The sequence below is a fragment of the Tripterygium wilfordii genome, chromosome 22, assembly GCF_013401445.1.
Source record: "Tripterygium wilfordii isolate XIE 37 chromosome 22, ASM1340144v1, whole genome shotgun sequence".
Classification (NCBI taxonomy): domain Eukaryota; kingdom Viridiplantae; phylum Streptophyta; class Magnoliopsida; order Celastrales; family Celastraceae; genus Tripterygium; species Tripterygium wilfordii.
In genome coordinates this window covers 12602937-12626181 of record NC_052253.1, presented here as the reverse complement: position 1 = coordinate 12626181, position 23245 = coordinate 12602937, and the positions used below count along the sequence as shown (strand labels likewise).

The following is a 23245-nucleotide window of genomic DNA, read 5'->3' as shown; positions in this document are numbered from 1 at the left end:
GTTCTAATCAACTAAGAAAAATACGCAATGTAAACGGTAAACAAAACCAGCTTAGGGATAGACGTGATATAGGCAGGTCTTAACACACATAATGTGGAGAGACTTTTTTGATGAACACGGCATATATTAGAAACAAAACGAGGGAAAGAACAGGGCATCTAAAGGATGGCCTGGCAGAGAACATAAACAAGAAGCAAACCAGAGAAACATAAAAACCAGTACAGGATCAACGTAAATAAAAGAACAATGCAAAGGACAAGGACTACAAGTCATTGTACATCTGCAACTCTACCACTAAGCCACATACTCGCCTATAATATAAAAGTTAGCAATGAGCAATGTGACCCGAAAAAAAACAATTACCTGTGAGAATTCAGAAGTCCGGGTGAAGATTAACTGCAGCTTCTGCTTGACTTGCGTCAATCACATTAATACGTAAAATGTGTGGAGAATATACCAAGGGATCAAAATTCTAATTAGTCACCAGAAATTATGAACACAAATTCAACGCATAAAGAGCATATACCACCTTTGCCATTTATGCATATACTACCTTTGATATCTTTAATTCTAATAATCGCCTCTCCAAACACTCACTCCCCTCAAAATTAAGAATTCACAACTCGGAGCCACTGAGCAACTAAAAATTTTGCTTTGAGGTTAAAGTACCTCACTATCACCCGCTCCTGGAGGAACTGGACGCTAAATGTAAACTGTGTCAAGAATCCAAGTAAGCAGTTCAAAGAACTCCCGTGAGAAATTCAACGAGAAAAGCTCTTTGACAAAGCAAAATCCGCTGGCTCGACAAGCCATAATCAGTATTACTGCCGCTTTCTCTGGTAAAGTGAATAACCAACAAGGGCAGACATCAGGAAAGTCCATAGTACCTGCCACGGAACGATAACTTGAGTGGCTCTATCATGAATTCAAGGGGATTAAAAGACTTTGGAAGTCGATCAAACCAAAGACACAAAAGCAGTCAAAATAAAACAATAGGCTTCATTTGGCGCATGGATTGATTACTTTAGGTATCTCACCCAGTTCCATCATTTACAATACCTATACTGGCCTTGGCTGATCAACTCCTCCAGAACAATAGTAAAGTAGAAAGCATACCAGACATTAAGCTATTAATCTAAACGAAGACAATTTAATACAGCAGCTTTAGTGGAAAGAGCATTGCTACTACCGTGTTAATAGTATGCCATCGTTCAAGCCTTCTTATCCTGCACTGCATTTCTTCAATTATGCCTTCCAGAGGGGAAGCCTCCCTACTTTGTGAGGATTCTGAAGCTGAACTGCTTCCCTGGTAGTTGGACAACAATATCCCAACTAAAATTAGCATTTTCCGCCTAAAGCCACAAAATATCCAAAGATCAACTTTAAAGAGAAGTTTCAATGTATCCCATAAAAAGATTCAGAGCTGCATACAGTGATGGCATTGGTTTATCCATGATTATGTTCATAGTACATACTACAGAATAAAATACGGTTGCTTTGTTTTTAGTTTCATCACAACTCCACTAACTATCACAATTCATTACAAAAAAAGGGCAAATATTATGGTATCTCTTCAGATCCTATGTCACGGTGATCAGATGAAACCAGCATTCTGCTGAGCAACCACATACATACAATCCATCAACACAAGCTCAAGTTGAGGGAGGTCTCTCCCCTTTAACATTGATTGTTTTCACACCACCTGCGTATTCTTACTGGCTTACTGCACATTCAGCCGTTTCCAGTTCAATTTAGAGTTATGTTTTCCTAAAGCTCATAAGCTGCTCATGGACATAAAATTTTGCATATAGTTTCAGATAAATGGTAGCTTCCCATTAATTATTATTTTCTACTAGTGCAAAAAGGTAAACGAGTTTAATTTCGCAGGACAAAACTCATATCCCCAACCAAATTTCTATTTCATTCATTTTGATAAAGAGATGCAGACTCTGTCACAAAACAAAAAATAATGTCACGATATTATTTTACTGCAACATTATCCAGAGAATCTACAAAACCTTACCATCTCAATACCTGTAGCACTATGGTGATTGCAGCTACAGAACTACAAAAAGGTAAATAACTCTCATGCACAAAACTCTGCAGTGGGCGAGGTCGGGGATAGACAGAATGCACGCAAACCTTACTCCCACATAATATGTGGACAGGATGTTATGTGGGGAGGCTATTTCCAGGAATTGAACATGTGACCTCTAGGTTGCACCACTGCAACTCTACCACTGGGCCACATTACACCTGATGAACTAGCAAAGATCTAAACTCCAACCTGACATCATATAACAATAGTTAAATACCTGAGATTGTATAAACTCAACAAGTTCTTGCAACCTTGCAGCTTGCTGAGCATGGATTCCGTTGGAACTCCTCTCAACGGGTGGTAGTCTTTCCAAAATTATTTGAAGATAACTCTGAAAGCAAATTACCAGTTCAGCATTAAAAAAAAAACGCAGCTATAAAACACACAATAACAGACCAGCACTAATACAAGCAGAGAGTGACATTGGTATGCTGAAGATAAATGGAAAAACCTTCGTTGTATATGAAGCATCCAGTTTAAGCATTGAACCAGCAGCAGCCACAGCCTCCTTATCAACCCCTTTGATCTGAAGGTAAGGGCTAGGGGAATCTTGTAGATGATCAACCTCAATAAGAATCTAAAAGAGACCATCAAAATAAAATCATTAAGCAGTCGTACACCCGGGAAGGGATGTATGTATGATAAACACAAAGAAAGCCCCAGAAAATATGAAGGAACTTATAAATGAAGTAATATGAAAGGAAACCGAGAAGAAAACCAAATCATTACACATAAGTTTTCAAGAACCATTAAAGTACAAAAAAGTGCAGCAGTTTGAGTCTATCCTTAGTCTTTAGGTCAAGATCAAAATAGAAGAGAAAGAAATCAGCTTTCAATCCTATCCCAAATTTACTGGAAAATCTGAAATCTAAATGTGGTAGACATTGCAAATAAATGTCAGATTTACTGAAATTTAGATAAAAGATGTAACCTATTTACTTTAAAATGTGATCACGACCATATTCGCATTGAAGTAAAACTCAACATGTCAACAGCGAACCAAATTTAACCACAAGCCCAAACCATATGGTCATTTTCATATTACACACATCATGCTTAAGAGTTAGCTGAAGCATATAGGGCAGAAATAGTAGCTTTGAATAAACAAAAACAAAGACTTTATGATGAATGGAATTGAGATGGACAATGAAGTTGCTAAAGTGACAAATAAAGAGAGAATAGATCCTTAAAAGTGTAAAAAGAAAGAAATATAACCTTTCCATCCTGGTATATGTATGCGGATGCTTCAATATATGTGACAGCTTGATACCTGAATATCAAAAGATAAAAATTACTTTTCAGCCATAGAACCTCAAATTATAGATAACCCATCCACAATTCCATTAGAATGTCCCAAAATGTTGGTCAGTTGAAAAAAAAAAGGAATAATTATTTATTTTGACTCCCTAATACACTGAAGATTCTCAAATAGCTACAACTCAATCAAAATCAAGGGAGACAGTTGTGTTATGTCTTAAGTAAACGTCAATGCAATTAATATAACCTCGTACTGAAACAAGCCTACAGACTGCCAAAACGCACTCCAAAGAGAAAAGAGGAGATGTATTTAAAGGTAATTGAGAAATTGGCAAAGGATTACCCACATCCTAGTAGTTTTCAAAAGAATAACAGATGCTGAAGTTAAAACTCATTTATTTCCTTCTCTTGCTATCTATGAAATTCCAATGCACTTAATTTAATAGAAGAAACAATCTGCATCCTATTGCAATACCAAAACAAAAAGGTTATCTGTTAGAAGCTATGAAAATGTTCATTAACATTAACATGGATGCGACACGTTGAGAAGACTGTGTCGTATCATGCTGTGGACAACATAAGACCAAGTTTTATACGGCATGTTTATGATGCTTAAAAAACTTGAACCAATACAAAAGTCTAAGAAAGAAAGAAGAACAACAAACTTAAGCTCCCTGTTCCAGTTATTGACTGTTCCCTCCCAAGCTTATAGGAATAATTGTCGTGTCATGAATGTACTGCTAATATAGTACAACATAGACAGTCAAGAAGCGATTAAGTGTGTATTACAAATACAGATAAACTTACAAGGCCCTAAGCAATCTTGGGTATAAATAAATTCGCAGCAGAACCTCCTGACCTCAGTGACCAAGATAGAGAATTGGTATTGGTTATGAAGGACTACTCGAATATTAGGGGGAAAATTACAAGAAAATGAAGATTACTTGAAAAGAAAAGGAAAAGGCATCAATCATTGACTTTTAAACCTCAAAATATCTTACCCAAGGTTAAGAAGGCCGGCCACTGTACTGATGCTAATATCAAAATCCACTTTGGGCTGAATGATGAAATCCCCCTCTCTTATGGGCTAAAAACAGTGTTTCGAAAAAAAGAAGTAACATTCAAATATATTATGGAGAAATTGAGAAAAAGCATCCACATTTTATGTAGAAGAAAAAAACATGCTATACATGACATCAATACAAACCTCTCGTATAAGCAACGCAAATCTACCCTCACATATTCTGACACGTATGCAATCACTCTCTGTTAATTGCCCATTAGTTGGAATTCCCGGAAGCCTCAAGTATATATCAATGAAATTCTGAACAGAACTACAAAACTTTGCAGGATCTAGGACTTTTAAAATATCTTGGTAAGCTACCTGTCATTCATTGCAAAGACTATTATTTTGTCAATTGCAAACCACCTTACTTGGCATGATGACAAAAATGTCGAGGGTGAACTTACTTGCTTGTTAGTCTTTAAAACAAACAACGAACTCTCGGGGGAAAGCACCGGATCAAAGTCATTTCGAATCTTTAGCTGCAATAGTGAAAAAAAAATTCTAAAATATTTCGTTGTACGTAAGATAGTCAAACCGGACATCAAGCATAGCAAGTAATAGGACATCAGGTGCCAATGCCATAGACTGGCCAGCAATCAGAAAGGCGGGAAACAAATGCATGTGCTTCTTCCTGCGTGCATGTATATGCAACGAATAAAATCAAACAATCTGCAATGACCAAACTCTCTGGGGAAAGCACTGGAACAAAGTCATGTTGAATCTTTAGCTGCAATAGTGAAAAAGTTCTAAAAGATTTCGTGGTACATAAGATACCAAACTGAATATCAAGCATAGCAAGTAATAGGGCATCAGGTGCCAATGCCAGAATGGCCAGCAATCAAAGAGGGGGGAAACAAATGCATGTGCTGCTTCCTGCGTGCATTCCTGTAAATTCTTAATTGCTTTCCAGTATAATATTTGGCTACTCAAATCTCACAATTAATGCACGCAATTGGTGTCCCATACAATTTAGGTGGCCACAGAGGTATCTTGTACGGAATGCACTGACAACCCAAATTCCCCTTGATTTAGCATCAATTTCTGAGGGCATTAACTAGTGGTCCAAATAATGACATGAATTTGCACCCTAGATGCTACAAAGAATAAGGATGAGCATGTTAAATTTCATTGAGACAAACCAGGTCTTGATCATGTTTTTCCAGATCCAAGACTATACTAAAGAGATTTTATAGGAGGTCTGCAGAGGAATGATTTGATAATGCCGATATCAATTATGCTGAAAATTTGAAACTATGGTAGGCAATGGAATAGTCTTATATTAAAGCAAGAAATAAAATAAAAGGTTTCAGAAGTTTTCATCTTTACTAACATGTGCATGAACGAGATGAGGTTCAATGTGCTGCTGGAAAATGGGAAACACCGTCATCATGATCTCATTTTGAGATAAGAAGCACCCCACTTTACTCTTGTCCCTCTGAACTCGAGAAATCAGATGCGAATGAACACCTCCAACCTGTTTTGTAAGAACAAAGTTACTTAATATACTTTCGCATCAGTGATGTTGGTTCCCATGTATTCACAAGCAGATTCCCCAACAAACACAGACACACTTGACGCACACCAATTAATAATGTACACATATGCCCATAATGAACATGAACATCAGAAAGAAACCCTCAATGAGCCGAGAAAGTCGACTTACAACAGCAATCCACAAGTCAAGTGACTTTCGGATCTCAGGATGCAGAGCGTAAACACCTTCAAAAATTATCTGGTCAAAGCAAACAAATAAAAGATTAAGTGGATTAAAAAAAAAAACAAGCCAACTAGCATAGCTAATTCATAAAATATATAGACTGACGAAACAATATCATAGATGATTCTGATCATGAAAATATTGAGGACATCAGAAGATTTACGCAAGTTTTAGAAAAAAAAATCAACATTCCGAATGACATTTGTCTGAAATCTGAAACCGACTGACATAGTTCTTCGATCACTTCAGTGCCCCCCCCCCCAACCATTGCTTGAATAGTATGACCAGAGAGAAATAGAAGAGTTTCAAACTGCATAAAAACTGAGAGCAGAAATGCAACAGAAAAGTAGTCTCTGGATTTTTCAAAGCTGTAACTTCAATCTGTTTCATCTTACAGAGAAAATGGACATGTCTTTCCATTGAAATAATGCTGTTCTTAGTATATCATCATCATCATCAAAGTTGGGGCCGGCTACATAAATCCAAATGAGAAATTGGTAAAAGACTAAAAGTTGTCGCATGACACTAGTTCTTATCATCTCACTTTCACCAAGCTGCAGAGCAACGGAAACCATAAGGCAGTCTCCCCCTTTCTACTCTAGTCTCAATCAAGAGGCCTGGATACCCATGTAGAGCTCCCTACCTCATAAAAGCAGTCTCATATATATATATATATATATATATATATATATATATATATATATATATATATATATATATATATTCAGAGAACCGGACACCATGAGCCCTGTAACTCACGCATGGAACAGGTACAGCACAGTGTAGACTTTTTTGACTTCATAGAGTATTGCCTGAAGGTATTAATCAAATCCATAACGAGGAGATTTCTCGAGAAAACAGCCAATTAATTTCTCCATACAAAGAAAAAAAAAACCTAATTATTGTGCCCATGGCTCAAGTTACAAGGGAAAATAGCGTCAAGTAATATAAGTGAAACCACACTCAAAATTGATGTTTGCAAGGATAAACAAACAGTGGGTGACTTTCTACCTCCATCTCTCCCACACTCCCTTGTGATGCATGTTCTTCAGGACATAGTAAGACTACAATAAGCAGAGAAAAGCAATGGCTAGCAGCAAAAGAGAATTGAGTTAGAAAACAAACCACGCCACAATCTTCAGAAACTTCAAGCTCCTTGAAGCCACTACGAGCACCAGTCTCCAAGTCAAAAATGGGTACTTTTGTTCTTCGACGGTTCAGGATGTCATCAATGTTCTGCAAATGAAAGAAAAAATTGATCATCCTATCACAAATAGAGGTGAAGCAACTTACAGATGTTATATAAACTGGATGATGTAATGAGAAGCTAAAACCATCGTCATTTTACACAACTACCCAAATTTTTACTGAAATTGCAAAACCCACTCTTATGTTCATTGACTTAAACCCTAAACCCTCACTCATCAACACCAATCACACAGACACTTGCATACCAATGTCTACTAAAATATTATTTAATAAGCATGTTTGTATGACAAGTCAAAGTACACACGGAAGAACTAAACAATATGCAACCAGTGCTTGTCATCTTACCTTAGAAAGCAAAGATAGATCAAGAGAGCTAAAGTCATCATACTTATAATCCTTCACTTGTTCAGATTTAAAATAGCTTTCAAGGGAAACTACTTCGCAACCAACAATATTTGCCATTTTGTGAGCCAAACTAGTTTTCCCAGATCCACTTGGACCTCCTGCATAAAAAAAATCAACAAAGAGGGGGGGGGGGATGTTTTAAGCAGTATAAACAGGAAAATTATGACAAATTCCAAAACTAGTAGCAGGATATTGAATCCTTTTATCCTAAAATAGGTGAACATAATCCCACTGGTAGGAGCAAGCAATCCTTGAACTATTTCTACTAATTAGCATTTCAAGGCCTCCATCTAAATCAGGACACACAAATTGCTATGGTCATCTATTTTCAGCAACTAATTCATGGGTCGAAAGGATAGGGCTTTGATTGCTATATTTTCAACTTCTTAGGCTGGCCTTCCAAATAACCAAAACCCCTCATAAGCATCTACATTAATGATTGTCCACCATAAATTTCCAATTGACCCAATCCTTTTATCCTCATATGCCCTGTGACATTGTGTAGAAGTTATAGTATCAACTTGTTTATGGTTGTATCTTCTCCATGATATAGCTTGAAGTTGGTGTACAGATTGTCATGTTACTCTTTCAAGCTTAAACCATATCTGCAAAGAGGGTGTTAATAGGGCTTCTACGTAAAAATGACCTCACAATGCTTGCCACTCTTGCATCTAAACATTACAAAAAATGATAAAAGATGGCTGTCAAAGAACTACAGAAAGATGGAACTACGCTGACAACACAGCTAAGTCTCCTACACATTTTTAATAACAAAGACTAAAAATGAGCACCTGTTTATTTAAGAACAGATGCATCACCAGCAATTGGTGTTACTTGGTTCTGCATATCCCACAACCTTGAATGTGGATGTAACAAGTACAAAACTATTAGTTATGACCATGAACCAAATTGCTTAATTTTTACTTCAAGTCTGCTAATAACTCAGCAGATAAATGACTAAGCAACTATTAATATCACTCTGAAACATCACCAAAATTAACAAGCTGGCTACAAAGATATGAATAGAGATAGATCTATATTGTAAAGCATGCATTACCAATTCCAACCACAACAGGGAGACCTTTATTCTCCAACAAGGCCTGTAACAACAAACACAGACATATGAACTCAGAATCTGACTGTATATCCTGATAATATCATTGGATTTAAGGTATTTTGTGAAAGTTCATTAACTAATCTCATACACGGTACTCCTTACTTGTATGGCTTGAACTGAAAGAAGCAGTCCTCTATCTAGGTCATATGAATCAGGCATTGGAGCAAGCTTTATTGTATCCCTGAAAGAAGATGAATCTGTGGTTGTTTCATGAGAAAAGCCTATACATAAAAATGATATCATAGTCCTGCTCATGAGAGAATCTGTAATTGATCCTCGATTAAAGCTGGCGCATTTCCCATGTGGGAAAGACTTACCTATTCCTGAGCTATCAGCATGCGATGGATCTGATGAGATGAAATGCCACGTTGCTAATACAGGTTCCATTTTCGATTTTGTTGGTGATCGTGTCCAAGGCTGAGATAGGTCTTCAAGCCGAGTAACAAGGTTTGGAGTAGTACGAATTGGCCTTGGGGCAGCAATCACCCTTTCTTGGTTAATAGCTATAGATGAGCTGGAAATAGGCGGTGGTGTATTAAGACGTGGTACACCTGCAACAGTAAGTTGACATTTTTTGAAAGAGTAATAACTATGATCTGACAGACTCAAAACAAAGCCACAATGAGGTTTTTTTTTCCTAGACAAACATATATCCAGCTTGTCACCTTTTCTCTCAAGAATCATCTCCAGATATGATTTGGTGATCCATGGGCCATTGATAGCCATCTTCAGTGCTTCAGCTCCAACTGTCTAGACACAGTAAAACAAATGTAAGCTTGGTTCAACAAATTCCTCCCCCAGCCCAAAGAGGAAAAGACCCCATAATCATATGCCCAGTTATATCCAGGTCGTTAATACCCATAGGCAGCATAGAGGTTAGCATTCACAAATATGAAATAAGCCATGCATTATCTTGTTCTACTTTCATCCAAGAAAACTCTCAAATGCCCCCTAGCAAATATCAAGAAAGGGGAGGGACAGGAAAGATAAATATTACATCTGTAGAGATGAGAAAATAAGTTCATACTTTCCTATCCGTGCCCCTCAGCACCATGTACGTCTCATCAAGAGTGTCAATGGTTTCACGTGATAATGAAAGACTGCCGATATTAACAGATACTGATGCCCGTTTATAGCTGACAACAACAGTATACCCCAAAGCCAGCAATCCACCGAGTGTCATACGCCCAACCTGTTACCATATAAAACAATACAGGTATGTGAATCACTTAAATAAAATGTTAACCAGTAACAAAATGTTCTGAGAAAAGAATTGTAATCATTTTCTTTCTCAAATGAATAAATTTTCAGTCAAAAATTCTCTCAGAAGCCTATGTCTAAATGTCCTCTATCAATACATGGCATTACCCAAAACCTATAGAAGCCAGGAAACAGGAAGGACGACAGCAAAGGTGTGGAAAACTAAGACCTAATAACTAACTTATTGACCAAAAACTCACTAAATGCGACCGGTTCTGCGTGAAAAATTATTTAAATAATGGGATCGTGTCAGTATTTTAAGTCCAGTTGGAACTATGAAAAGTTATTATCATTTGTTTGGCAAAAGATGACTAAGCCGAGTTGGTGATAAACTATTTTTATGTGTCAATCTGCAGGGAAAGGAATGGGAGAGATTTTGAAGACAAAGAAACTGCTACTCTCATATTCCATCCCAATTGGTTTCACACCTTGAACTTTTGGCTTCAGGATTATTCAACCGATTTTTAAGAGACTAATTGCCTAGTTGACTCTCCTGTAACTCTAGAGTTATTGTGATTTTTATTACTATTACTGAGTATTTTCACTCCCGTTCTATCTGTTTTTGAGCTTGTTTCTCAGTTTGCACACGCCTGGTGCTCCTTTATTTAAAAATTCCCGTTTTCAATGAAAGAAAACACTCCCACTCATGCTTCATGAATCGTGATGCTCATATGATAGGTATGATCAGTGCAATCAAGCCTTCTTTTATTTTTCTGAAAGATTCTACACTTATCTACATGGAAATAGAGTTTATACAAGAAATTCCAACTTCAAAAGCGTGTCTCACCTCAAATTCAGCTTTTGGCCTGATAATGAAACTTTTTTCAACAATCCTCTGGTCCCCAAGCGACAGATAATACCTTATACCAGATTGCCGCACCTTAATCCAATCATTTATCCGCGCCTCTTCACTTGCCGATGGAGGCCTAAGATACATCTCAATAAAACTGAAAGCAAATGAATCTTAGGCAGTCATTTGCAACCAATGGTCAGAAAAGAAACTAATCAGGCTTCTTCAAATAAAAGTTAGGTTGCAGTTCGAACTTGAAAAAACCACTCACTTATCTTTTTGAGCTTCATTTTCTTGAAAGGCAAAGGCAGAATGCCCGTCTGGTGTCTGTCAAAATGATGTAATGTATTTTTAACATCCTAATCATGTACGCATTGATAATTATCTAATTATAAACTAATACTAATATTGTCTGAAATTCGGGAGGAGGGGGGGGAACTAATATTGTCTGAAAGAGAGAAACATCTTAATTCACTATTACAAGGCACAAGAGGAGATAAGCCAATGAGTAATCAAAGAAAGGATGTAGACAAAGTCCATTCTACATAACAATGAAAATTAAAATGCAATTGATACAATAACAAATTAAAAAGGAAAATTAAAAGACCGGGTCAATGCATGAATCAAGCAGATCATATACCATAAGCAGTTGTGGTGCATCAACAGTTTTTGACTTTGAGATAAACTTTTGTTTTTATGTATTATTTAATTGAAGATTTAACAGAAGAAAAAGGTCTATCAAGCATGTCGCAAAAAACCCATTCAGGCATTTTATAATCATCTCTGACTACATTCTGTAATTGCCAATCATGATATCTAAAACAAGATTCCCGAAACTGCTTGCTAAAACTTCTAAATTGACCTTCATGAGAAGAAGGTATTTTATGTGATATTAAAAAACTACAACTTCACATACTCCTATCAAGTTTTAACTTCAGAAGATGAAATTGCTTTTTAGTTTCCATTAAGGCTTTCAACAGTAAGATCATATTGTAATGCTTATGGGAGGATGACAGCAATGGATAGAACATATACGAACCTCACTTCTACGCTTCAGCTTGTAGATTGCTTCTCTAAATGATGAAACAAAGCTGTTGTTTATTCTAATCTGCAGGGTACACTCCATATATAAGAGGCTTGCAGTAAAATTCAACATTGACAAAAAACAAGAACAACAAACTTGTGCATGATGAAGGTCTGGCTCAATGTGCTTTCTGAACAGTGGGAAAATGCTGTCAATAAGATAATCCAGGGAACAAGAATCCCCAATGTCATATCGGACTTTAGAAAGGAGACTAAAGTGAACACCACCAACCTGTCTCATCCGAAACATCTCATCAGTATCTGAAAATAATTTATGATTTAAAGGCCAAGTACAAACCAAATTACAGATTCTAAGAACAAAAACAGTTACCACTGCAACCCGTATATCTAGCAAAGAGCGCAATCTTGCATTCAGAGCATAGGTACCATCAACTATTACCTAAACATAAAGTGCAAAAAAATGAACCTCTAGTAACCACGGTTAATCATAGTAACTGTAGGTTCCAAAAGCTTACCACCCCAGATGAAGAACTTTTTATTGCCTTGGAACCAATGCATTTCTTTTGTTGGTAATCAAACACAGGTATCATAGTATCTTTGCCTTTTGTCAAGTCCTATTTTCAACATAAAAGACTGCTTCAAGATACATAAACACAAGAAAACCTCACAGATTCTGAAGTGGCAAAGCATCACCATTTGTTTTAAATGCAATGCATATAAAACATAAAACACAATTTTTTGTCTTGACAAATTATGAGGACGCATCGTTATAACAAGTAATTACTCCGTAGTTATGCGGAAAACCATAAGTAAATCTTCTGAAAATCTAAAGGAAACAGAAAAATAAACTGTACAATTCCAAAAATTCCTTACCACCAAACCGGCTTCAAAGTTAAAAAGAATATAAAGGAGTTTGCCAAGTGTTTCGATCAATTTCACTGAAAGTTAGTGCATAAGAGGGATCCCCACGTCAAAGAAATAACAAGTAGATGCTAACCTCGAGATTTTGTACCAATGTATCAAAATCTATTGAGTCCAAAACATTCCCTTCATCAACACCATCGCGATAGTTCTCCATTGATATAATAGTGCAACCAATTACAGATGCAACCTTCTCAGCTAAGCTTTATGGACCACCAAACATAACACAATAAGTTAGAGCATATCAGGGGGAAAATGCTGCTTTAATTTATTCATAATTTTTCTGTGGTAGAAATGAAAAACTGTAAATAATAAATGCATACCTTGTTTTACCAGAACCGCTAGGACCGCCAATACCAACCGTAACAAGACCATCTTTTTTCTGTCTGAGTTCTTGAATGGATTTTACTAACAAGTAATACCCATGATCAAAAGACTGCATCAATTCAATCCAAGGAACGATTAGGCTTCTCAATGAAATTTTAGAGATCATGATTCAAATCACTTTATCATACTTTAATATGCAAAATATACATATGTGTGTGTGTTTTCATTTTGATGACGTATTTCGAGTTGACAACAATAACTATCTACTCCGCGTGCAAAGCAGCGGCAAAAATGCATGCACAAAAGCACACAAGGAAAAGTTTGACTCATAATTTAAAAAAAAAATTACCATCGCTTACTGAAAAAATATTAACTGAACATACACACACGCACGCACTTAACAATCAAATATCAAATTATTGATGAAAAGACCTGAACAAAGAATGAACACCTCAAAAGGTTTATGTTCACTAAGCATGCACATCCGCTGCCCTCAAACATACACAATTTGAAAGTTCTTGCCAACAATAATATACTATCAATCATCAATTCTAGTCATGCAAGAATAGAAAAAGAGTTACCGAAAGCTATAATATAAACCAACTCAATTCTCATATAGTTCATGTAGCGACTCAACTGATTTGTAGATGATGGTGATAAAATATAAATCCAAAATTTGCAAATCCATTTCTCTCTGTTTTTCTTACTCCGTCTGCTTGCTTTTTGTTTCTTTGCTTCGTTTTCGGTTGCTTTATTCTTTTGTTTTTATCTTTCTTTTTTTGTTGAATTGCAGGCTAATTTCACCATTAATCTATTCTAAACTGTACAAATTTATCAGCATTGCTCATAGCTCATAGCCCAATTAGAGCACGTCCATGGAAACCAATATTGGGAAACCAACACGCAAACCAATATGAGGCATTAAAGCATGCACTAAGAAGAACTTGCAAGTCAATTGAAAATATGAATCCTAAACCCAATAATGAGCGAATAAGCAGATCCGTTAATTTGACGGAACTAGTTTGATTTCACGAACAATATCTCATCAAAAAACCAAAAATAGCAAAACGAGCTAGAAACAAACAGAATCTAGCACGCACACACTCCACCCGTTCTAGGTTACCAAAACGGCGAAACCTCACATCAGAGAAGGAATCAACACGCAATTACAACTTAAAAGAGCATCTGAACCTAATTAGGAAAACAACAGAAGAAATTCAAGAAACAAGCATACAAGGTGTTCTGAAACCTGAAACATCCACTCATAAATACATAACAGCACACATTACCGCATGGAGGGGAAGAGATTGGAGAATGGAAGAAGTTGAGGAGGATTCGTAGTCTCGGCCTCCTTGCTGAAAAACTCGCTGAACAACGCCGTCGTCCATGTTTGGAGCCTCGACAAAACCCCAAACCCCAATCCGACACCTGCAGCTCTAGAATCGCTTCTCTTTATTACGCAATTCGCGTGAGCGTGAGGATCGAATTAAATAAGCAAGAGAAATCGCTGAATCATGGGCTTTTTCGGTAATAAATCTGTTGGGAAGCGCTTTACCGTTCACTTCCCACGCAGGCCACAATTATTTCCCTTCAAAGCGTCAGGCTCCCGCTTGTTTTTCCTCCACCTGATTCCTAATTATGTTTTCCCCTCCATTTATAGTATTTTTAATCAGGCGAAAATAAATTTCAATAATTATAGATTCTACTTTATGTGGAAATAAAAGGCTATCTAACTCTTTTTTTTTCACTTTTATTTGTCAAATTTATAGAAGTAGGCATTTCCTTTAAAAAAAAAAAGTAGGCATTTCTTAAATTGGTTACCAAACATGATCATACTCATTCCATTATTACTATCTCACTCATCCAAACCCCTCCAATCTCCACTCTTATAACTTTTGTCAACTTTTTTTATAATTGAGAAGGATATCATATAAATTTATCTTTTTACGTTCGATATGGGTCTAAACTCATACCATTAGGCTCGCACGTTTAGAAGTTTTCCACTTGATTACATGATAAGTTGGGTCAAAACCCAATACGTGATCATAAAGGTATTACTCTCTATGGGAATCGAACTTATGACCTCCCGAATCTAGATTATCCTATTATCAAGTGGAAAATTTACATGCACGAATGTAATACCATATCAGATGTTCAAAGAGAAAGACAAAGACAAATTTATATGATGTTGTTCTCGGTTTTTTTTTAAATATGATGCAAATTAGTTCTTAATTTTTGTGGAGGGATTTTACATGCGGATCGATTTCAACTGTCATTTAATTTGATGTAAGGACAAAAAAAATATAAGACGTGGCAGATTCATATCCTACATTATCCTATACTCTCATAAAATAAGGGAATCTAATTTCTTAAATACGGGAGAATCTCATTATTTGGAGTTCTATCGTTATCATTTGGTTGGTTTTGACGTAAGATTTAAAACAAAAACAAATAAGTATTATATGGGTTTGTTAATGGCCAATAAAAGCAAATAAGTATTCATGACGGGATTAATTAATTTACTGGAATTATTGAGCCAATAAATTAAATTATTTAAAATAATAGTGTGTTTAATTAGCATTCATATATTTTCTGTTGTTTTTTTTATTTATAAAAATCAACAATTTAGGACTCGAATATAATGTTACGCCATCAATTAATCATTGGTCAACAAGCAATGGTTGTCGTCCTTGTGGCATGAAGTGTGTTCGAATTGGGTTTCTATTAAAAAGGCCCATTTAGTAAGAGGGCCCTTTCAGGAAGTCCAAAACATTGGATCTTTAATAACGAAGATGCCCAAAACTTATATTTGAGGCTCCAATATAATTTTATAGAACTAAAAATCGGCTAGCTATTGCAAGTGCATAGAAGTTAGTGGGTTAATCCGAATGTTAGTGGAACACATCACGAATGAGAAGAAAAGTCATATCTATATATATATATATATATATAATCTTATCAAATTCAACATGGATATGATATATATGATTTGGTTATGGTATCATGTCATCCCTAATATTCTCTTTGATTTCCATATAATACATTTTTTGGGTAACACCATACAAATTCGTCATTTAAACATTTGATACGAATTTAAACTCGAAATGTCAAATCCATTGCATACAAGCTTATCACATGAAAACATAATAAGATGGGTCAAAATCAAATACATGACCTCAAGAATATTGCTCCTATGAAAATCGAACTTCCCTCGAGTGGTTTGAGTTACATATAAGACCCATATGAAAAACACTTTTATAAACGGACCATGAATTTTTTTAAAAAAAGTCTAACTTCTCATATAACTCAATTTTGAACAATATAGAAACATCACACCCAAACAAAGCTTCAAAGTCATAACAACCAAATTGGAGTTGGACCCTAGTTAGAAAATGGGCCCGAAAGGCCACACGAATTCACACAAAGAGAAAATTCGGACTTTTTGTCAACCATCGCAGCTGGAGGAGCGTGTAGTCCACTAGTCGAAACAAGAAAGAGGGCCCCAGGCGGAAAGCAAAGGAATGACCGTTGAAGAGTGTCGAACACGCGTTCAAAAGTAGCGAAGTAGGGAAATATTCCCCAATATTTAATTTTTTTGGACTTTCTCCTGACGATAATGACGATCTGAAAAAGCAGATTCTGCCACTCAAACACTGAAAGTCAACGCCTTCTCTTTCCCCCACTACTCTTTGTCCTTCACTGCTTTTTTTTCCCCACTCGCAACACCACCCCTCGGTACCGTGCGCCTCCCTTCTCTTCCATCGATCAAGAATCAAAGCGAGACACGTCACATTCTTCAACGGTGATATGCTTGCTGCTCCTGATATGAACAAGAGGAACCTCGCATCTTAACATTCCTTTATGGTGGTGGAAGGGGTGTGCGCAGGATAAGAGTGTCACAAGCCGCATAAGCGCACAGAGAAACTCACTAAAAATTGGAGTAAAAATAGTCGCCAATTTGTCGTTGGTCAGCGTCACATGTCGGGAAAACCCACATCTTCTTCTTGCTTTGATTGATCGATTCTCTCTGAATTTTCTGATTGCGAGATATCGTCTGTTGCGAGGAATCAAAGGAAGGCATGGAGGGCTGCCCCTCTGGTTATCGCCCCAACGTTGGCATGTGTCTCATCAACTCTGATAGTCGGGTATTCCGTATATTATAGATTATGTCTTCCATTTATCTCTCTTTAGTTGAAAATCCGTTTGGCTTTGTATATAGTTGTTCCTTGTGTGGGAAGTTCAGCTGTGAACTTGCATGTAAGGAATTTGGAGGATTGAGAACCGTGTAGTTGTTAGCAGTGCAGTGCATGGCGAAAATTTGAAACAAGTTTCTCTGTTTCTGGTAAAAGGAATATATAGCTGACTAACTTGGAAAGTGTTTCTCTGGGGAAAAATGAAGGGATCACTGACCTTATGTCAGGAAGAAAAACCAACTGAAAAAATTCGGAAACTTAGAATTTCAACATTTTAGTTCACTTTCAACTACTCTTTGAAATTATGCCAACTTTTTCTCGACAAATTTACTTATATTTTTAAAAATCCGTTAGGAAGGGTGTCAGATAGGCTTTTGCAGTTCAGCTGATATGTTTTATCATGTCAGTAGTGGATATGTTAATGATACGGGATACAAATTGAAGAAAGTAATTTTTATGGAACAATAGTTTGCAATGTTCATTTGCCGGTTGCTGGTACTGTGTTTAGTGATTGAATATTGGCTGCTAAATGCAAATGTGCTGGCTATTGTTTTGCCGGGGCAGGGAAGATTAGACTCCTTGAAGTTTCAAACTTATTGATGTAAGACATATGACGAGGTTAAGCAAATAATCTCTTCCATGGCTGGGATTTTGTAAATATATGCATCTTTATATGTGTTTTTAGATCTGATTTCCTTTTCACGAGTTTGTTAAGGTTGTAGGAAGACGATTTGGTAAGTGAAAAATAGGTGGCAGGTATGCAGGATTTAATATAACTTGTATTTGTATCTTTTAGTCTTTTTTTTTTCCCCCTTCTTCTTTTGTGTTTCATCAAGTCTGGAGAGAGTTGGTGATCCTCTGTAATTTAATTTGCAGATCTTTGTGGCGTCGAGATTAAATGTTCCAGGAGCATGGCAGATGCCTCAGGTGCTACCCCATTTGCATCTGCATTCGTTTTTTGTATGTAATTTTTATTTCTGTGCTTCTCAGGTGGGGAAAGACAGTGAAAACTCTAATGTCATTTTTTTTAGTTTGCCCAAAGGCTTGTTCAATAGCTTGCAATAGGTTGTCTTTCTGTGAATGTTATGCCAAGCAATTGCATTGCCCTAGAATTGCCGAGTATTTTCCCCTTACTTTTTCACTGATCTTATCAAAAATTTATGGCTTTTCTATTTATGATCACCTGTTTCCTTCCAAGAAATTTTCCTTTAAATGCGTTACCCTCATGCTTAGGTGAAGTCTGCTGTTACCTAGATTCTCAGGACAAATAATTGTTTGTCATTCTTTTGGGTTTACTTGGGTGTTAAGATTCTTTTTGTGGTCGGTCTTTGAGTTTAGGTGTTCCATAAGAAGAATTTTGTCTACAGTTATTTTATCAGTGAGCTCTCCTCTACTCTGTTCTCATTTTAGGAAATTCTTGTTTTTTTTTTCAACCAAGGTATTTTACAACTCATTTAACGGTAACTGCCCATTTTCTTCTCCCAGGGTGGAATTGAAGATGGCGAGGAGCCCAAATCTGCAGCCATAAGGGGATTGCGGGAGGAAACTGGAATAGTGTCCGCTGAAATTGTTGCTGAGGTTTGTGAAAACTGATTTTCCCTTGTATGTTCTGGTTCACTGTTCATATATTTCTTCTTTGTTAGTGGTGGCAATCTATGTGGACGTCTAAGTATGTACTGGCAGATCTTTATATTGAGATCATTTTTGAATTCCATATTGATTGTTTTTTAGTAAAATTTGGATTCTGAAGATGCATTAAGGGATCGAGCTCGTTACAGAGTTTGTATCTTAACAGGTTCCCAAATGGTTGACGTACGATTTTTCCCCTGCTGTCAAGGCCAAAGTGAATCGTCTCTGGGGAGGTGAATGGCATGGGCAGGCACAGAAATGGTGCATCTCATTTCCTTTCTGTTTTAATCATAGACGTGCACGCGTATTATTTATATATGTTGCTAGAGAACCATTTTGGCTTCGAGTGGCTCCGTTTATTATACAATCAACATCATGCATATGTCTCAGCTGTAGCAATGGAATTCAATGTTCGTTTTGTTGAGTTCATAAGGCCGGTCTTTATTGTCATCTTCTTTCTATTAATTCAGTCTGGGTCATTCCTGTCTTAGCATAACACGTTCTTTTCATTTGGCACATTTGAAAATACAATTTCTATTGTTTGCTGCCTTACAACGTCTGATATAAATGGTTGATAGGTTCCTAATGCGATTGACCAATGACGATAGTGAGATTAATTTAGCGAATGGTGAAGCAGACACGGAGTTTTCAGAGTGGAAATGGGCGAGCCCGGAAGAAGTTATTGAGCAGGTATGCTGCATAAGACTGATCATTCTTAGTTGTAATGGTAATTACAGTAAACTTTTTTAATACATTTCGTATGTTCGAAGGTTAACGAGAGTTGGGAATTTGTTGTTGTAGGCAGTGGATTACAAGAGGCCTATGTATGAAGAAGTTATGAGAACCTTCCGGCCTTATTTGAATGAAGATGGAAAGGCTGCTAGATCATGTAAATCATCCAAGTGGTGAACTGGTGTGTTCTTGTAGTCACTTCCCTCTAGTGATATCCTTGACCCTCTGTTCTCCGTAAAACTTTCTCCTCTGTAAATGGATATGGCATCTAGAATTTCAAATTAGATGTTTGCTGCTTCTTGTCTATAAAAAATAATGCTCATATTATGGGGTGTGTTTGACAAAGCGGTTGCCCCATCGGTGCCCCACGAAAGAATCAAAAAAGAAAAGAAATCATGCTCTTTCTTAGCGCACAGACACTCCGTACGTACTCTCCAGGACCCACAAAACGGAAGCCATGGACAAGCGGTGACAGCGCAGGATGAGCTAGCTGCAGAGGCACATTTGTTGTTCCCCACAAAAACGGAAGCCATGGGCTCGGCTATAGGAGCACATTCGATATAGTAGTCGCTCTGCATTTTGGGTGACTGAACTATTGCTGTGGAAGCTTGAGAAATCACAACTAATTATCTTCAGTGCAAGCTCTTTTCAGTGAAATTGTAAGTTGAAACCCAAACTTTTTAATCGAGAATGATATCACACAAATTTGTTCTTTCATCTTTGGACATTCTAAATGAGGTTGGATTCGGACCATCGACCCGCACAAACCATGTACGCTAATCAAAGGAACACTGATTGTTTCGAGGAAAAAAAGAAAAAACCCTCCCGAAGTTATTCATGAAAACACCGGAGACCAAACGTCAGTTCAACTCTTGAAATGGCAGACAAGTGGGACCCAGTTCGGTTCCTTAGCCAATCATCAAAGCGGGATCCATCAGGTGTACTTCTTGGTCTGTCTGTCGGTTCATCATCAAGGTTGGGCCCACGTAGCCATGCTTTTGCCCTATAATTTGCCGCACTCTGCTTCCCTCTTTAGAACGTTGCTTCTGCTCTGTGCTCGTGTGTTGTTTACGGAATATAAAAACCATGCAAATGCAAAACCCACCTATGACTGGATCGGGACTTTACTAAAGCAAGTATGGCAACCTCTCCACGGGCCACGGTTGATCTTGAAGCTTGAAAGCGTGTCTTCTGATCATTTATGTCTTCAATTAATCCAACTCAAATGGTTAAAAGCTTTAGCATTAAAATGCAGATTAAAACAAAGGCACGTCTTTGATCTCTTTAGTACTCCCACGTCCGTTTCCTTAGCTTACATGAATTCGTGGGATCCACATAACCTATATGATATACATGAAATTATGTGCGTTTGAATAATTAGAATACATATTGATATTCCTATCATTACTTATATTTAGGGTTTAGGGTTTTAGTCCGACTAGTTTACATGAAAATTCAGGCAATATAAAGTCACCTTGACGCATTCTTAAAAATGGAATTGTTCCTTTGTTCTACATACATAGGAGATATATTTGTCGACTTAGGTTTCCACTAATTTTAGCAAAAAAGGACAAAGACTTTTGACAAATTTTCCAGCAGTGCAATTATAACAAGCATCAAATTAACATCCCACATATTTAGAGACAAATGAATAAATACTCAGGAGTATATAGTTAAGGCACCAAACTCCAATAATATTAGGAAAATCCCAAAAATGGAAAAGCATGTGTAATCCATCTGAGACAGAAAGTCACATGCTTCTGCAATTGCAAGACATACGCCACATAGAAATTTCGTCCATTGAGAGCCCTTTTAAAGGATAAAATCGTACGGACTTTGGGAGCAGAGCGAACGATACCTCAAATGATGTTTCACATGGTCATAAATTAAAGAAATCTCACTAGAAAATTGAACTCCATGTCCATGTCCCTGTAGGCCACTAAGTTGGCATATATGCCTTTAGAGCTTTTAGTGGTCATGAAGATTATGTCTGGTGGATATATAAATTCCAATAACATCATGATCAGTTCAAGAAGGGAAAAACATGTATATATGTCAAATTGTACAACCTCTCCAGCACCATCTCATTGCCAACACCACCCCTAAGAACCATTTCATGCACATGTAGAGCAAAGTAAAAGAAATAATTGGTAACCAAAATAATTTATTCTTTATATGGGAAATTCAAATCAAGTGACATCAAATCATAAAATTAATCATCAAGACCCAATTGTAATTATCAAGTTCCTTATCAATCTCCTAGCTAGATTAATAATTATACAATATGTGTGTCGGGTAGATTATGATCTTTAACATGAACGGGGAGTTGTTGCCTAAACCATGCATGTAGTAATATATCGTTCAATTGGTTATATCACTGAGTTTTCAGTTATTAAGGTCAGGAGTTTGAACCAGTTGATCATGAGAGTATTTCCCTGAATTTTTCTAATCTTGAGAAAGGATTAGGAGCCTCATTTTCACCCGCATGGGTTTTGACTAAGTCTTACATGTTCGAATGTCATGTTAAGCTGGGTGTTTCTTTGGCGGTTATAAAAAAAATGAGTTTGCCTAAATTATAGATTCAACTCAAGACGTCTCCCTCTAATGTCGTATTAAATATATCATCTAACCTATGTTCAGGTGAGAGCAATTTTCTCTATGCAATCACACACCCTAATAAGGAAGTAAATCTTGTTGAAGCCTCCGATGTTAAAACTCTTGACCTAAAAAAAATCATGGGTTCAAATCCTCCTCCCCGCTCTACTATAAAAAAAAAATCATGGACCCTATAATAGTTACAGTTTTTTTTCCCTTTTAATAAAAGAAAAAATCCACAAGCAACTTATCTAAAATATTATAAAATTATCCAACATTTCTGCTAGTATATCTACTACTTTGAAAATTGTTTACCAAACTAACATATATAACAATCAATTTCATAATTTAAAGCACCACACAAGGTAGCAAACAGAGGGAAAGGTGGGTTGGGAAAAGGGCAGCAACTACAGTGAATTTTGTAGCAATGATTGTGGCTTTTGATCAAATTGGAATTTGTTTTGGTGGCAAAACTGTCGGAGGGGACATAGTCCTTCAAAATCTACAGAACAAAATGTTGGGGACATGTTGGTACATATACTCTTCTTGGTGGATATATATATATGGAAGCTTGGGACCTGCTGTAATTTTATTACAGCAGGCCCACTATAATACCCTTTTTGGGCATTAAAAAATTTTATTTTTATTTTTAAAAATTATAAATATGTAATGTTCATCGCAATGAACACAACAATATTTTTTTGTTAGAAACAAAAATCAAAGTCAACATGAAAAACACACGACAATTCTAAACCATCGGATATAAATTCAAAATATTTGATGTTTTGATCACGATGAATTTGATTTTTGTTTCAAACAAAAAATATACCGTTGGATTCGTTATGAAAAATACTATATATTTATGATTTTTAAAAATAAAAATAA

At 36.6% G+C, this 23245-nt stretch overlaps 2 protein-coding genes across 5 annotated transcripts; one reads left to right on the top strand and one right to left on the bottom strand.

Annotated features, from left to right (window-relative positions):
• Nucleotides 1–205: 205 nt before the first annotated feature.
• On the bottom strand, nucleotides 206–14848 carry LOC119991738. 4 transcript variants are annotated; one of them, XR_005466252.1, is made up of 26 exons: nucleotides 14501–14848; nucleotides 13208–13320; nucleotides 12961–13087; nucleotides 12479–12577; nucleotides 12334–12402; nucleotides 12100–12234; nucleotides 11959–12027; nucleotides 11191–11246; nucleotides 10917–11076; nucleotides 9897–10061; nucleotides 9535–9619; nucleotides 9187–9420; nucleotides 8972–9066; nucleotides 8810–8852; nucleotides 7693–7850; nucleotides 7264–7374; nucleotides 6085–6153; nucleotides 5752–5895; nucleotides 4826–4900; nucleotides 4563–4739; nucleotides 4357–4442; nucleotides 3314–3368; nucleotides 2550–2675; nucleotides 2316–2429; nucleotides 1190–1352; nucleotides 206–887 (listed from the first exon to the last, which is right to left on the bottom strand). XR_005466252.1 is itself a non-coding variant. In XM_038838173.1 (26 exons), exons 1-26 carry the CDS (start codon nucleotides 14597–14599, stop codon nucleotides 822–824), a joined length of 2847 nt encoding a protein of 948 aa, XP_038694101.1. In that variant the 5' UTR covers nucleotides 14600–14848; the 3' UTR covers nucleotides 206–821. The 4 variants fall into 4 exon arrangements, 3 of the variants coding, with proteins under 3 accessions (XP_038694101.1, XP_038694102.1, XP_038694103.1); XM_038838173.1 differs by having other exon boundaries at nucleotides 1190–1306; XM_038838174.1 differs by having other exon boundaries at nucleotides 822–887; nucleotides 1190–1306; nucleotides 12961–13082.
• Nucleotides 14849–17044: 2196 nt separating this feature from the next.
• On the top strand, nucleotides 17045–20092 carry LOC119990830 (nudix hydrolase 25-like). Its single transcript, XM_038836955.1, has 6 exons — nucleotides 17045–17356; nucleotides 18281–18331; nucleotides 18890–18982; nucleotides 19200–19294; nucleotides 19612–19723; nucleotides 19835–20092. Exons 1-6 carry the CDS (start codon nucleotides 17291–17293, stop codon nucleotides 19940–19942), a joined length of 525 nt encoding a protein of 174 aa, XP_038692883.1. The 5' UTR covers nucleotides 17045–17290; the 3' UTR covers nucleotides 19943–20092.
• Nucleotides 20093–23245: the final 3153 nt, after the last annotated feature.

Excerpts from the sequence above, each read along its gene's own strand:
- LOC119991738 (XM_038838173.1), bottom strand. The coding sequence starts at position 14,599 with ATGGACGACGGCGTTGTTCAGCGAGTTTTTCAGCAAGGAGGCCGAGAC. Across the intron at positions 12,235-12,333 it reads TAGATATACGGGTTGCAGTG|GTTGGTGGTGTTCACTTTAG; the intron begins GTAACTGTTTTT and ends CGGATGAGACAG. Across the intron at positions 5,896-6,084 it reads TTGACTTGTGGATTGCTGTT|GTTGGAGGTGTTCATTCGCA; the intron begins GTAAGTCGACTT and ends CTTACAAAACAG.
- LOC119990830 (XM_038836955.1), top strand. The coding sequence starts at position 17,291 with ATGGAGGGCTGCCCCTCTGGTTATCGCCCCAACGTTGGCATGTGTCTC. Across the intron at positions 19,295-19,611 it reads CATGGGCAGGCACAGAAATG|GTTCCTAATGCGATTGACCA; the intron begins GTGCATCTCATT and ends AATGGTTGATAG. Across the intron at positions 19,724-19,834 it reads CGGAAGAAGTTATTGAGCAG|GCAGTGGATTACAAGAGGCC; the intron begins GTATGCTGCATA and ends TTGTTGTTGTAG.